The following is a 16,506-nucleotide window of genomic DNA, read 5'->3' on the forward strand; positions in this document are numbered from 1 at the left end:
GTACTTTCTCGGCTGGGAGTTGACCCTTAACCAGTGCAATATGCTTATTCCAGCCATACAACTTGACCGTATAAAAAACATGAAACATTACTTGAAAGACTGCACGCCCCAGTACCTGCGCAGGCTCTGCAGTCCAGGGAAAGTGTAGGCTGTGAGGTTGGCCAAGACCTGCAGACTGATATGACGAGAGCATCTGTTCCCCTGACCTCGTGAGGAGCCTGCAGGGGGGGTTAAAGAAATGGGGAAGGCCGTGTGGTTGAGAAATCACTTCACAGCAGAGAATGCACTTAAGGAGCGTTAATAGGGCCCTGCGGACGCACTCACCCCGGCATTCTACCGTAGCCACCTGCGTGAAGTTCTTTGCTTCTGGTTTTAGAAGGAGCTGGTTAAATTCCAGACCAGCCTCTACCTTGGATAGCACCTGCATGTCCTGGATATTGGAGAGGCAGAATCGAGACAGTCTAGCTTTATCGTATATGATAGCTAAAAACATTGAATAAATAAATGCAATTAAAATATATTAAAACAACGGCTGACCTTTATGTAGAGCTTCTTGCCACCAGAGTTTAACATATAAATTCCTATTTTTGGATCTCCTGAAATGGGAAAAAGTTTGAATACGTTAAATTAACAAAATAGTCATGTGAGAAGAGAATAAGTGCTCAAACCAGGACTTGGTTACAAACCCATGTAGGCCGACTAGCAAAATACTGAAATGTTTCATTTAAAATAAAATACATTTCAGCAGCGACAGACTGCTGAAATTGCAGTCTGTCAGCAGTGACAGAGACACTTATTATAATGGTTAACATTGCTTTAATGGTTGCAGCACTGGCAAAATGATTGAACGCAAATCCCTGGCTGGACTCGCTGATGCATTCAAACCTCCAAATCTCCAGACCTATATTAAATAAAGCTTTTTTTAAAAAATACTTTTCTAACTAGGAAATTGAGGGGGAGCTAAAATAAAGGATGTAAAAATTGCAATACGAATACATTGTCTGTATCATGACATCTCTGGAGGGGAGGGAGTCTTATACGCCCGCTAAGCTTTCCGTGCAGTTGTGTAAATTGTACAAAAAGAAAAACTTCAATATTTATTTGATCCTAATCCACCCACCGGCCGAGCTGGGCCCCGGGGCCGGAGCCATCAGTAGCACCAGGATGTGCTCCAGGATGTAAGGCTTGAGCTTGTCCAGGTCCCCCGGGCGGTCCCCGCGCTCCGACAGGTTGATGTGCAGACTGAGGCTGGTGTCACTCTGCAGGCACGACCCCTGGGACGGGAGAGGGAGAGGGGTGCACTGGGTCAGACGGCGCAGGGGGGACGGGGCCGGCCAGGGGTGGGCGAGGGGACGGAGGGTGCCAAGCGATAGGTAGAGGTGGGCGGAGGAGACGGAGACGATATGGAACCAGAGGCCTAAACAGTGTGCCCTGCCTGTAAGTGAAACGAGGATGCGCAGCACGAGACTCGTCAGCACAACAAAAAGGTGGAGGAGCCCCAGATCGACAGGCCGCTACAGGCCTCCACCACCCAACCCCCACCCCAGTCGCTGACTAACACGCCGACTCTGGGCGGACCGATCCTTCAGAGGAGTGCAAATCTGGGTGTAAACCAAGACTGGGCTGGGTGGATGATTAACCACTCCAACAGCCATGAGGACAGCTCCCCTGGCCCGATGCCCCGCGGGGTTTAGGGCCTGCAATAGCACATCAAACCCCCCCCCCCCCAAAACCCCCAGTTGTGAAACCAAGACTCTTATACATCTCACAGGCACAAGGCAGCCTTATGGCGGCTAAGCTCGGCATGCCCAAGCACGCCATAAAAAGTCGCAGCCTGGGACGGTTGGCTTAGAGTGGCCACGCCTACCCGAGACGCTCGCATTCTTCTCTCGCCGTTTCCAAACAAACGCCTTGTTATTTTCCCCCGTCACTGCCACACGCCCTTCCATATGCTACAAGGCCTATTGTGGACTGTCAGCTGTTGTCTGTGTGTGAGCGTTAAAGAGATTTGCTTTTGACACATGGGTTTGGACCCCTGAATGACAGGGCTTGTGTGTAGATGGGGAGGATTTACGACAGACAGACAGACAGACAGACAGACATACAGACAGACCGACCGACCGACCGACAGACAAGCACAGTACCTGGGGTTTGTTTAACAGACTTTTGGACACGCTGCACTCCAGGAGTAGCCCCAGTATGGTGATGTTGGAAGTGTCTTCCTGCAGGGACCACAACAAAACAGCCAGCAGTTAGCGGTCGGAAAACCCCTCATGGAATCACGCAGGGATCAAGCGCCTGTGTTTAACGTCCACGGTAAACACGTCAGCATCAATCTGCCAGAGCTGAGGTCAGACACCCTGACAACATAACATGTGGAGGAGTAGTAGCAGAGGGGACTTTCTAAAAACAATGGTAATTACGCTACCACATACAAGCCTGTACTCATCACCTTAAAACGTGTATTACCCCGTTCCATTCAACTGTCCGAAGTCATTCTCACCCTGGCCGTAGCTCAAGGTTGTTCTAGTAGTCTGAACAAACTTCATCACACAAAACGATTAACAAGTGCAATCTTGAAGTGCAAAAGAAATATATTTGGTTAATTTCAGTCTTTCATTGCTTTAAAAGGCAACTGTAAAAGGCAGTTTAAGCAGACATGTTAGTTTGATGGAAAGTACCAGTACAATACAGAAATAAGTTAAGTCATAATTATATCGGTATAAGGAATTATAGTCACTCAATATAATAGAACACTCAATAACCAGGAGTCATATTAGTACAATAAAGTATTGTAACTGAATATCAATGAAAATTAACTTGTTAAATGTCGTTGTTAGTGCCCAATCAAACAGCAACAGACACAGCTACCGCAAGATAGAAGTGGGTTCAATTTGGCCTGTGCAGCAGGAGCCACAGTTGAACAAGAACAAAGGTCTTGCTGATTTTAAGACAGGATGACATTTAGCAACTGCTGGCCCACTTCCTGTTGCAGAGGACAGAGTTCCTCTGCAATGGCTTCTCACTTACTTTTACTTTTCACTCATCTCAATCTAGTGCGCTAGTTCCGCATGCAACACTTTCATGACAATAAAGTTTCATGACAATAAAACGACATTTCAGCAAGTAAAACACGTGCAGCCAAAGCTGTGGGTTTTGCACTATATGTTAAACACTGTAGTGTTACCCTTAGTGATGCTCAACGGCGACCTGAGCGGCGCACCAGCGACTCGAACCAGTTTAAAACCGCCACTACATGCCCGGGTGTTCAGCGCTACGCGTGTGGTTTCACTGTCGCGTCAGGTTTCTCTCACGGTATCACATACACATGAAAGGCTTCAGCGGGGTTGCGATGGGCCCCGGAGTGTTTAAGCGTCGACGGATTAAGGCACGCCGACCGTTAAGACGGATGACCCGGGCAGGATGTAACGGATACCGCTCCGTGCACGTCGTCGTGACACGCAGCGCTCTGAACGGACCTGCAGCGCTGGCGGCGTCATCATCACCACGCTTGCACAATGTTTTATAAGCACTACCTATCTTGTTGATGAAATGAGACCCCCCCCCGTTGCTTCAACGGTGTGCTGCATAACGCAGAAGCGCATGTACAGACACATATGCACACACACAGACACACACACACACAGCCACACACACACACACACACACACACACTCTTTACATTGAATGGACATACCTGAGTTTGCGTAAGCTTAATGCTCTGGATGTGAGGAAATATTAGTAGACTGTCCTTTCTTTGGACAGACTTTAAAGCACCCCGGTGGACTCCCACACCAAATATCTGTGAAATGAAGGGGTCACCACATTAGGTAACAATATCATATGTCCATGTGTTTGCAAGTTGGTGGTCGAGCACCCACTTTCTACTCAAAATAGAACTACAAATTAACTACAGCACATACTTCAAAAACTGATTATATAGATAAACACTGACATCTCAAGCCACTTTTAGGTTGAACTGCATGTCAAATATAGGCAAATTAGGCTTCGACGGAGTGGTTTGGGACATCCAAGCTGTAGGCGCCCATATTTTACCGTGAAAAGCAAACAATGCTGCGCCTTGTTAAGGTATTATAATTAGCAATCTAAACATCACATTTGAGTTATGAGGGGGTGCAGGTATGAGTCCTCCAGAGGCTTTATATAAAATTGTCTTTACCTGACGCAGCAAAACTATGCTTAAACTCGGCAACACTAGCATACTTTTTTCAACAAATTGGCTTCAATGAGGTCTGGTATTCGCAAGACTTCTGGCATGTTAGAATTCACGCTTTGTAGCCTAGAGCGGAACACGCCTCACAAAACATACAGCAAGCCTAAATTATGAAGTGTAGGAGGGGCTAAACTTACCTGTAGGAAAAACCAGCAGAACTAGACAGTGTTAAACCATGAGGCCCCGGTTCTGACGCGTCGGCCTAGGCTGGTTACTAGCGTCGGTTTTAAGAGGTTGTCAGAACCAAGTTACCTGGTACTTCAGCCAACAAGCCATGTTAAATCCAGCCCAAGAATATTGTATTGAAAAACACTATGACAAATTGTCTGTATCCGGTTAATTAAGCTGAAAGGGAACATTTAACCAACAATGGATTTTTTGCATGGGAATGTAATTCAACAGCACTGCTGCCAAGTCAAGCTCCATGTTTAACTCTGAGCCTTATTTAGTCGGAGGGAAATGACAAATGCCCCTTTTAAAGCTTAGCCATTTAAAGTCAAAGCAGAATTGCACTAATAGTTCTTCTCCCTCGGAAAAGGGGTGTCATTATTAACCTTGGTGATTATGGCTATAAACTTAGGGGTCTTTATGACAAGGGGACCAACATGTATCGGAGCAGTTGGTTTTTATATATAACAATTCTAAGTGCCTCCTGTCAATTTTATGTTGCCATTAATGAAAACAAAAGAGCAAGACTGAGACCCTAGACAAAATCGATTTATCTTAAAAACTAAGGCTTAAATGATGTCCCATCTCTTGTTTGACAGAATCTTCTCAAAAGCACATTGTGTGTGGCCCAACTCAAAAGGACAATGTCACAATATTCTTCCCTCCCCCCGGCAGTGTGCGTGTGTTCACCACTGACCTGATATGACAGCACCCCGTGGGCTGATGTGTTTATAAATAATGTGTTTTCAATGTTGCCCTCCTCTAACGGGAGGAAGATGAGTTTAAAAGACGCCTTCCCTCTGGGTGGGATCACCTAGGAATGAGGAGAAGGAGGAGAGATAAGCCAGGGGTGAGGACAGACGCCACATGCCCGTATAGCTTATACATTAGAAACCAACATCAGCCATGTCGCGAGTGGGAGCGGATATACATGCACGCGGTCATATGCAAGCACACACACAGACACACACACACACACATTTACCCTTTTGTGGAAAGAAGGCATGTGAAAATGCCTGCTGGAAGTAAACACCGACAGCAGTGTGACAGGGAATTCCTGGCTGGGGTTGTGTATATATATGGTTTCAGCTCTTGGCAGCCCCAGCGGCCTATGGAGAGGAAGAAGAAAAAAGAAAAGGGCGAATGAAAAACATATTTCTTCGGTTTGACTTTTTTTCCATATAGGTTCCATAGAGGACTACCAAGAATCGATGTGATACGTGGTGTATGTGCTGAGCTGGCCATCGCGTCATTGGACAGGACTATGGATGGGAGAACGGCATCCAATTCTTATAACTCATCCTGCTGGACTTTTTTCCATGTAGTTTTCATTGAGGATAATAAGGTGATGTACTGGGACAATGACTTTTAATGAAGTCATTTTCCTAATCTGACAGAACACGAACGATGGCAGAGCCCTATTCTGTTGGACAAACCTGCTGGGTCCTGAGAAACAAGCCGCTAGCTGGTGGTCTGACGCTGATGAAAATGAATGGTGATGGTGACATCCTTCATCGCCGCCCCAGAGTGTAGCATTTACCTCAATACTGTTCACCCCAGTTTGGGAGTAAGTAGCAGTGCACATACTGACCCTGGTTTTGAGGCCAATGGCATAGTTTGGACTGATCTCCTGAACAAATATTCTCGGTTGAAAAATGTCCTCTAATAGGTAAATGGTCCTCTGAATTCAGAAGAAATGACAAATATAAAATTTAAAAAAATGCTGCATCTTTTTTTATGTATACTGTTAACTTCTTTGCGGATTAATTCATCAAAATCACCTAAATTATAGGGTTTCCCTCCCATGCATGTTTATTTTTCACTAGTTAATTTGCCAATTTAAATTGGCGTACAGAGCCATCATTTGGAGTGAAAGTGTTGTAACCCACTTCCGATATAAATGGTACGGAAACGTCTCTTAAAAACATAATTTCAAAACATGAGTCATCGTTTTCAGGACTGTTTGGAAACACACAACCCTAACCCTATGCCTCAGCCATTCCCACTTGGTCAAACCAAACCCTCACACAAATATCAACCATTGAAATTAAAAAAGTCAACGCCAATCATTGAAGGATTTCCTGCCTCCCCTTCCCCTTCCATACACACTCCCATGTCACACACTTAAACATCCTACTGTTAGAGACCCAGGGGCTGGATGAGACCAATTGCTAGGGCAACTGCTGTGGTAAGCCGACAATATGACAAATGGAGCAATTGGCAACAATGCACCGTATCAGTCTCTTCCTCTGCAGTAGAGCAACGCGGGGACGCTTGCAATTGGATATAGGATGCAAGTTTATTTTACTTCGTTGCCAGGATGGGGAATACGTATATTTTAAGCAAAGTTTTGTTCTTCATAATTACAAAGCACTTCTGTATGCAAAGAGGGATATCATAATAAAACATAAGAACATTGGCCATTCGGATGAGAAAAGGTTAACTTTAGCGTTTCCAAATGAAAACTATTAATAGATGTACGATTCCCAAAACTAGTTTTTTTTCACATCCGAGTGCTTTCTGCATTTTTCACATAACTTTTCCAGACAGAAAAGTCCCTGAATCCTTCTGTTCCCATAGAGTGTGTGCACCCTGTATATTTTGGCTTCTAATGGGGGAACCAGGGGACTTCTGCCCAAGCCCGACAAACAATCTGCTATTCCTGTTGTTTTGGAAGCCTGCAGAAATAAAGCCCCGCCCCCTAACGTATTTTTTTTCTCAGTGAGGTCACACTACCTCATTAAGACAGTGGCTGCTGGGAAAGAAAGCTCAATGCCATATAAGGCCGTCAGGGGTCTACATGTGTTGTTATGGCCATGCGCTGCCTGACGAAATAGGCTTCCCCAGTCTGTGGGATCCATCCCCTTGACATTTGTTTGCTATAACGATGCCTCTGTAGTCTTCCGGTGATCTTCTCCAGAACCCAGGTTATGTAAAGACTGAGTGCATATCTATTATTTATTTAAAGTTATTTTTGGACCAAGATTTCCACGTCTACACGAGGGTGATGAAATCGTGTCAACACGTCAAATTAATAAACCAGAATTTCCTATACATGTTTGAAAAATGTCTTTACATCCCTTCTTCTGTTTATTTGACCCGTACCCTTTGAGGTAGCAGAGTGAAAGCCACTTACTGGGTCCTAAACTCCATGGCTGGCGGTAGAAAATGCAGGGGCCTCCCATTCTCCCATGCATTTGATGAAGAGCTGCTGGGGAAACAGAGAATTTATGAGACATTGGCTTAACCCTGTTACAATATAAAGCAAACAACATGAAATAGGATGATAAACTTAAACCATGGATACATTAGTATTTTTGACAATCGTCCACATTATTACAGTGAAACAAGACAGCCATGTTCAATGGGCACTTGACCGTTTAAAAAGCTCAAATAGCACAGCAAAAAAGAATTGACATCACCTGAAAGGCTTTCAGTTCATGATATTCTATAGGATATGGAAGCCAATCTCGATTCTTGGGGTCAAAATCGTTTCTCGGTTCAAAATCAACACCTACTCCGGTTCGCTATGCGCTTGGAAAGGCTTTAGCCGAGTAAAGTGGGTATTTGATTATGTAGTTATATTTGAAAAAGTTAAATCAGCTGATCCCAATAATACAAAGGCAAATATAACAGAAAGTAAGAAACGCGGGGTCTTCTTCATACTTGAAGAATCATTAATGTTTCTGAAAGAACACACACGCGTGCCATTGCGCTCTCACACACACACACACACACACACACACACACACACACACACACACACACACACACACACACACACAGCTAAAGACCCCATCCCCCTAAAAAGATTTTCTTGGCCATTATGAAACATTTCGCAAGGATATGCCTAGAGTGAGGCCTCACTGCAAGCTTCATAGTCCGCTTGTCGTTCATACCCTTCAACAGCTGACAGCTCGTAAATTTGTCTATCGCATTCTGGGGGTTTATTCTGGTCAGGATGACTAGCTAACAGGCAACAGTCGTTAGCGATATGTTGCATGTGGTTTGCCAGGCATTGAGGGAACTGCACCTGGTATTAGGTTTGGGTACAGATATTATAATAACACCAAGGCTGCCCAAAACCTAAGGGAAAGCAAGATATAAAGAGGACCCGTACACATTAATCCAGGCTAACCCTATATGTGTTTTTTCAGCACTGCAAAATGCTTTATAGAAATTGATATGATAAGCCGGTAATGTTTTAAAGTGTGGGCCCAAAACAACAATGACTATTTTAGTGCTTTTATGTAGACATAAAGACACTTAAGAAAATGCTCTTGATATTACAAAGGAATAGCATAAGATCACCTCAAACGATGAATAATCTGCCACTGCTAGTTAAACATCTTGTGGAGCAACTCTGTAGAGAAGATAACTTACACAACATGAAAGGACTTGCATAACAATGATGAATGTGACTTGCAGAGGATAGAAAAAAACTCTTCTTCAATAACCAAATTGCATACATACGATGATGCAATACTCCAAATGTTTAAGTTTAGATGGGAGGAGGGGGACCTTAAAAACAATGTTATTACATACAAATAATGGCCATTGTTGTTGATGTAATGTAGAATATAACATGTATTACACAAACAATCTCTTTGTTTCTCTATACATCTGCCAGTTTATTAGGTACCTTGGGCAAACAGTGTACAGAGTGCACTGAGGTCTCATTGTGAGACACCAAGTATGTTCAATTAGTGCAACACAGAACAGGAAGTTCTGTATTGCACGGACAACCACAACTCAGTATGTTATGGGTCTGCAGGCAGTCTCTGACCTCAACCAACAAGGTTTAGCCCCAAAGCATCCAACCCACCAGAAACTTCTGCTGATATGGATGACACCAGCGGTTCACAGCAAGGAGATGAGTTTTGCTTGGACTGCCAAAGTCTACATTTTGATGAAACTGCACAATATTGATCACATTTCCATGTAGCAATATGAATGAGATCAATATCTGTATTGCAAAGTCTGCCTTAAGCCCAAAGAAATGCAAGGTGGGCTTGTTTGTAAATCTATTTTTTAATGGACATAGTATGTTTGATTTTGTATTTATTTGACATGGACGATGTGTAACAGCTATATATTGTAGACGACGGCTATCATCACATTTACCTCTGTGGTGGCTGGGTGCAAGGCATGCAGAAATAACAACTCAGTGCATTGTGGTCCTCAGTGATTGCCTCACATTTTCAAACCACTAAATGAATATGCACAGATGCATAAAAAATGACACTCTGTCGATACAGGGGCAATTCCAAATATCCATGTATGAAAAGTATGGCATTGCATAATAGAGTGAAATACCAATTCTGTTATGAAAGAAGGAACTGTATCTGACCTTGGTGCATAGTGGTATTTTGACGACCACAATGGTGGAATGAAGTTTCAACATACAATCCATAGGTGTCATATCCTGAACAGTCACAGAGTAAAAATGTCTGTCGACTTGTCCATGCTAGTTATCAAGCAAGAATGAATGGGACTGGGTACAATAATATCTAGAAAAACCTTTGTTGGCACCAAAGACCCCTTAAAAGTTTGACCAAATAGTGCTTCACCTTCGGTTTTTTCTGCTTGAGGTAAAGCAACAAAGGACGCATCTGGCCTAACGATTTCTTTTAGCATTCATCCGTAGTGGTAAAATGGAAGCAAATGTAACAAAAGATTGGAAAATCAGGTCATTATGTGTACGGCACCTGCCCTTTTATCTTCCACTTGGTTTCTTCATCTTACCGTGTGTGTGAATACAGACATAGCCCTAGATACGGTGCAAAGTGTTAAAAAAAAATGGAGTTGAAAGTCTCCAGAATGGTTTGACTAAACCACAAGATCAACTACCACCTTGCACATGAGAACAACAAGTATTACTTTATTCCTGCTTAAACCGGCAGTAGGAGACCCTGTGCTGTGGTGTGAGCAGAGAAAGAGCAAGATTGTGATGCTAATCATGAAAGTGGGTATGAAACAGAGCGAGGTGTAGAAACGGTCTACCTATCCCCTGACCTTATCGCCCAGCTCTGCGTTACAAGCCTGTTTATGTAGGCACAAATGACAAGATTACTGTTTGACGCAGTGTCATGCCTCTTCAGTTCCCCCAGCCTCTCTCTGATGGACTAGAAACACATGTCACACATATCTTCGTTACACTAGCAAGTGCCCAATACTTTAAACACACTTCAGTCTATTCATTTTACTCCCTTTAATTATTTTCTTCGATAGATTGATTTAAATATATGTTGAATACACACACTGTAGGATTTGGCAAAACCTTGCTGTGTTCATCAGCTATCTTGTGTCAGTTGTATGGAAATAATTGCAGATCAAAGTAGGTAATCAAGATGACCCAACTATCTAATCAAATAGTAGCAGTATCTCCATTAAACTACAGTATTGACACATTTGTCAATACTGTGAACCCAAAATAGTTAGGTCAAAGCATTAGGTTTAAATGTGTGAGTATGTCTTCTATGATCTTGAACATTGCAGTCTCCGCCCAACCAATTTGGGCAAGTTCTACTCCGCTCCGAACTGAAGTCGTGTTCTTTTCGACATCCCGACGAAGGGTTTAAGGTGGTGTCTGTGTCCGAGAGCTACCCGGACACTTATAGTTGAACGCTACTGTGTTGTCTATTTTAGATCAAACATCACTGTGACTCAGCATCGGTTCTAGCTTTAAACCATAAAGGTGCAAAGTTGTTGCTAGTCATAACCATGGGCCGAACCCATTCTCTCCCCCCTTCCCTCTCAGCCCAAACACTTAATTTGGTTTTCATAGTGTTCAACTCCGTACACACACACACACACACACACACACACACACGATTCTGAAATGGTGAAAGAAAGTGATAGTGGCTGTTAATGGTCTTTTGATATAAGGCCCATTACTGAGCTCAAAATAAGGAAACAAGGAAAGCAAATATATTATATACAAATTCATCTTTTAACACATCTGACACATCAAACGCCAAGCTCAAAGTTTTTACCCCTTGCAGTGATATATTTACCTTAAGCTTGCAGTGGTACAAGCAAAGTGGTTTTAAACGGAGGAAAAAAACAAACTCAACAAGCATGCTACTGAGCTCATGTCAGTGGTTCCGTCTACGGCCACAGTACAGAAATAACACGTTATGTTTGGCGCCATTTGATCCCCTGGCCCTCATTCAAATAAAGTCCATGTTAGCAATGAGTGACCTCAACAGACTGCAAAGGAGAGGTTAGCAGTAGAAAACTGCATAGGTCATACATACCTTAAGGCAGACACTCTATAATGAAAAGACAACCAACAAGTCCAGCCTGATGCTGTCAAACTCTCTATATATATATCGATCCATTATTTCCCAAGCCGAACCATAGAGAATGTTGAGTGAGTGCAGGTAATGGTGACGGTAGTGATAGTAAGTACGGTAAATAAAATAGATCAGGCATGACATTTAGTATAGCTGACATGTCACCAAGCCGTGTCACCAACTATTTAGCAATAATACTGCAGTTCACAGTTATTTTTAAGCGTTGATAGGCGGATCAAGTTGCTGATAACTGTCAAGGCAATTTCTTTATGAGTTTGCGTCTAGGACAGAGAAGACTTCTAAATACTAAAGAGCACACAATAGTTACAGACAATTTACCTATTTTAATGAGTGCATACACTAGTCTCATCTTTAGCAGATTGAGCCCGAATACAGTTTCACACAGCCTTTGAACACAATTTCTCCCCCTCCCCGCATTGTAACCGTCCATAAATCATGGGAGGGAGATTTTGACATACAGGAGTTTTTCTGGTATAGTTAAGGTCCTTTTGACTGGTGCACCCCAGGGAACTGGTAAACAAAGGGGAACTAGGGAACACGAGCTAACAAAAGCTTAACTAATTAAAACTAAACATACTGATTTTCCATCACTTAACCCGTGCACGAGAGGTCAAATCTCTAGAAGCTCAGCTCCTTTACATTTAATCTCAAGTCTTTGTTTGTTTTTTTAAGTCTGCTGCCAATGAATGATGTCGCCATGCAAGAGGTTAAGGGAACAGCTTAAAGGGATTATCTTCTTTATTATTATTATTTTAGCATAATTTAACCACCCCCGTTTCGTGTTTTTACCATGTTAGATCAATCTCAGTTAATTCAGTAAGGTTAAAAGATGCAACCGCTTCGTAACAATAGGTAGGTTAGACAAGCAGTAGACACTGAATATTGAGAGAATTTCAGTGGTTCCAGAGGAATTGTGAAAACAAGGTTACGTTAACATTGTGCAACAAGATTATTTAGAATAGGTTTTTTTGGGGCAAATAACTACTTGGGCAGTCAAGTTCTCCATCAGCCGGCAGTGGCAATCGAAGTAAGTGACAGAGCTGAAACAGCATCTTTGGCTAAAACGTCAGCTATATTATACAGCTTAAGTTGAAACTTCAACTAAATCTAAAACTAACAAAAGGGGGTTACGTCATGAATGTGAAATGGGAAATTGGGACATTGTCGTTTTCAATTGTTTCAACAAAACAACCTACCTTTCTTTGAGTGGAAGACTATCTTTTCTTCGTTCTTCCTCCACCTACAAATGTAAACAGAGTTACACAACAAGTTCAAAAAGGGTTACATAACGATGTCAACAGGATTAAATTCATATTTGTATTCATGATTACATTTAGCGGTTACTAATAGTGTCTCTCTGCAAGAGAACTTCAACTAGCCTTTTTATGATTTGATCCATTTATTTGTCCTCATTAATTTCTGCAAGAACCAAACACAGGAACATTATATTGATAAAAACATTGCTAATTAAATTAGTCTCAGACAAACCAAAAAGCGTAATAGTATGAGTTCAGTTTTTTTGTTTTTACTCTGACCTGCCTCACCAAAAGGAGGAAATGACTTGGTTGAGATGAAGTAGAAATATACTGTATATAATAACGCAACCACCAATAAAAGTGTGAGCAACTACACAATTTCCTAACATTAAGTTATTGCTCATTGTAAACTTTTTTGATTTTGATTCTAAATATGGTCATCTCAACCCAGAAACAATAAGCAATAGTCAATGTTATAAGTAGAATTTTGTGAAATAATATAAGTTTACTAATTATTTAGTATCACAATTTTTCGAATCTAGTTAATGTTAAAGGTTCCTTTTCGTCAATGTTGAATAGTTACTTACTGGATGTGACCTATGTGTATGAAACAAGAGATAAACAGGAACTATAGCCTACCTCCCAAGTGTCTTTCAGGATGTGGAATGTAAGTTTCCATAGGAACTATCGTAGCCTTTTCCGGCTGAGGCGGACAGTTATGATAAAACACCCACGGGTTTTAGCACATTTGTGTACTCTAACTGTATATAAGAACAACAAACAATAGTTTATTGGAGAGGGGCAGATATTGAGTGGTAGTGGTTACATCTGCATTTAACCTAACTTGTACATAGAATCTAAACAAATTAGATTCTCCAATTACTAATAATAAAGCAGAATGATAAGGCCTAATGTCTCTGTCATTCCAGTCTGACCAAATTTGCCTTTTCAATAGTTCATTTCAACAGGTAAACATTGGCACATGGTCTCCATGTCAACTGCAGTGACAATGAAAAACATACGCTACATTCTGTCCTAAATGGTCTACATTGGAGTAGGAATGTCAGGATGAATTGATAATTGGTGAGCTGGAGACCTTTATCCACCATCTCGCCAAGGCATCAGGGTATGGGTAGAGACCAGAAATATAATGCAGCCTACATTTACTACAGCATGTGCAACTGACATGTACCTATCGCCTTCCAGTATTTAATTTTGTATTTGTCTATTGTATGTGTTTTTAAATGTATTCTATGTTGTTTGATTTGTGTTTTATGTGGAACCCAAAAGTGAAACTAGCTGACTAGAGCACTTGCTGCTTCACGCCTTTTTTTTTTTTGCCTTAAAAACGGAATAACAGGATTTTTGTGGATAGCCAACATGGCATTTGGGAGCATCATGAACCTTACAGTGCAAATTAAAATAAAGGAAACCAATTGAATCCTCAACTATTCATTTTCAGCAGTAAACCTTCAGAAAAACCATTTGGTGTAGTGAGGATGAGGATGATGTAAGATTTAGGTTCAGACTTCAAAATCACTATGTTAGAGTGACCATAATTAAACCTTGAACTAACATACAGTCACAGTTGCAATCTCACACAAATGCATACAAACACTCTCACACGCGTCATACCCTCAGCAAACTCATTAGCAAATTATATAGTCTTACACCCATACAACCTCTCATGCATACACTACCATATCCATATCTATATACATACATCTTGATAAGATGCATTGGCTGCAGCAGGGGTATTATTTAGGATTGAGTGCAGAGATGCAAAGAAACTGCATGAAGTTTTTTGATGTTGTGTTATAGGCCATTATTAAGTTGTTATTATGATATGTCTTATACGTCTCCAAAGATTTTAATCTAAAATCTGAACCAAATTAATGGTACAATCAGCAATGTTGCTTAAACAATAATTGTTATTAACTGTACTACCGGCATATATTAAAATGAGGGTATCCGTCTATCCGTCTACAGTTGAGATTCAATTCATGAATGACATACACCTTCAAAACCATGCACTGGCAAAGGAAGGGGAAGCTTCTGCAATAACTAAAATGCATTTCAGAAACATAAAGCATCTTGCACATACAAAGTCATGAATTTATAAACATGTATTGCAAACTGTAGCAGTGCGTGTGTAAGCTAGTCATGAGCAGATGGAAGTTTGACTTAAAAAATATGGCATTAATTTCCACTTGGAAATTTGCATAAAACATGTCATGTGATATGACAGGTTCAACCAGTCTTATCATAATCTAAAATGGTAAACCAAACCATTCCAAATAAAATCTCTGTAAAAAAATGTTTTATTTCATAATAAAGTAAACCAACCACTAGAGGTGAAAACTACCATGGTCATCCTGTAACCTCTTTAACATTTTTCCAATAAGAAGTTGTATTGTATACTACACGGGGCACATATCCAGAATGGACACGATGTACAGATTAGAAAACAACAAGCCACATGGTGGGAGAAAGGGGGGCTAATGGCAACTTTTCTCCCGCCCTGGATGTGAACAACATTTGCCTCCGGGGCCACCAAGACCATAATGGTTCACTTTTACGATATAGTGTTTATATCCAAACACGTGCAAGTCAAAGTTGCATGCGGGTCGCACATAAACAGCACATTACACTGCAACGCAGGGTCCAAAACATAACAATGGGGGCTGCACTGCCCATGCACGTGTAGATGGAGTCTAGTTATGGTCAAAAAAGGGGCAGACGCTACATCAATTGGCAATTTTTAACTGCATAAATAAATGATTGTTACCTGAACTGGGACCATTGGCTCTCCATCTTCTGGTTGCCAGACCTCGACCACGCTGGTGGACATTTGTCTCAGAGCTTGGAATCAAAACACATACATACGTGGTGTAGGCATTAATTGCAGAATAGAATGGTGACCCAAACACAGTGGGCAAGTACAACTGAATCTTTGTTGGATCATGTCAACGACTCCTAGTGCCATCTAGATGAGCCACGCTGGACCAATATTACCGGATAAGATACAATAACCAACAAAGCAAATACGTATTTGGGACAAAGGCTGTTAAAAAATGTTTAGCTTGCTGATGATTAGCAAAGCATTTAACATTAGCTCACTTGCTAACCGCAATATAAAAAGCAGTAGTAACATTAAAGCATCGACCCTACAGCATATAAGAGGGAGTTTAGGTTAATTGAATGTGATCCTTGTGTATTGTGCTTGCAGAACTTGTAAAATATTCCGGTGTCGTTGGCAGTCGCGCATAAGCAGCTTGAAAAGCGTTTATCAACAGTGTTTGGAAACGGGGCTAACTTGGGCTAGCTATCCGACAAGACAGTATAGGATGAAACGCGTTTTATAATATCCTTAAGCATATACATGGCAACACAAATACTCCACTGAAACTGAACGCAATCTCCGTTTTTCAACCCCAGGAGTGAAAGTCATGTTTGGCAAAGCTAGCAAACATTTTTTCCATTACGACTCGCCGTGGCTGTCAACTCAACCTAGCTACCGTCCACTGCG

At 41.7% G+C, this 16,506-nt stretch overlaps 1 protein-coding gene across 1 annotated transcript in view; it reads right to left on the reverse strand.

The window, feature by feature from the left end:
• The window catches only part of tmem131l (transmembrane 131 like), a 33,328-nt gene that overhangs the window by 16,598 nt on the left and 224 nt on the right, over positions 1-16,506 (reverse strand). The window contains 11 exon segments of the mRNA XM_079729501.1: positions 116-218; positions 325-430; positions 538-596; positions 1,121-1,274; positions 2,145-2,222; positions 3,698-3,802; positions 5,100-5,216; positions 5,388-5,511; positions 7,539-7,613; positions 12,918-12,961; positions 15,766-15,839. Coding sequence (XP_079585627.1) covers positions 116-218; positions 325-430; positions 538-596; positions 1,121-1,274; positions 2,145-2,222; positions 3,698-3,802; positions 5,100-5,216; positions 5,388-5,511; positions 7,539-7,613; positions 12,918-12,961; positions 15,766-15,839 — 1,039 coding nt within the window.

The sequence above is a fragment of the Pollachius pollachius genome (assembly GCF_949987615.1).
Source record: "Pollachius pollachius genome assembly, chromosome: 2".
In the NCBI taxonomy this organism is placed as follows: domain Eukaryota; kingdom Metazoa; phylum Chordata; class Actinopteri; order Gadiformes; family Gadidae; genus Pollachius; species Pollachius pollachius.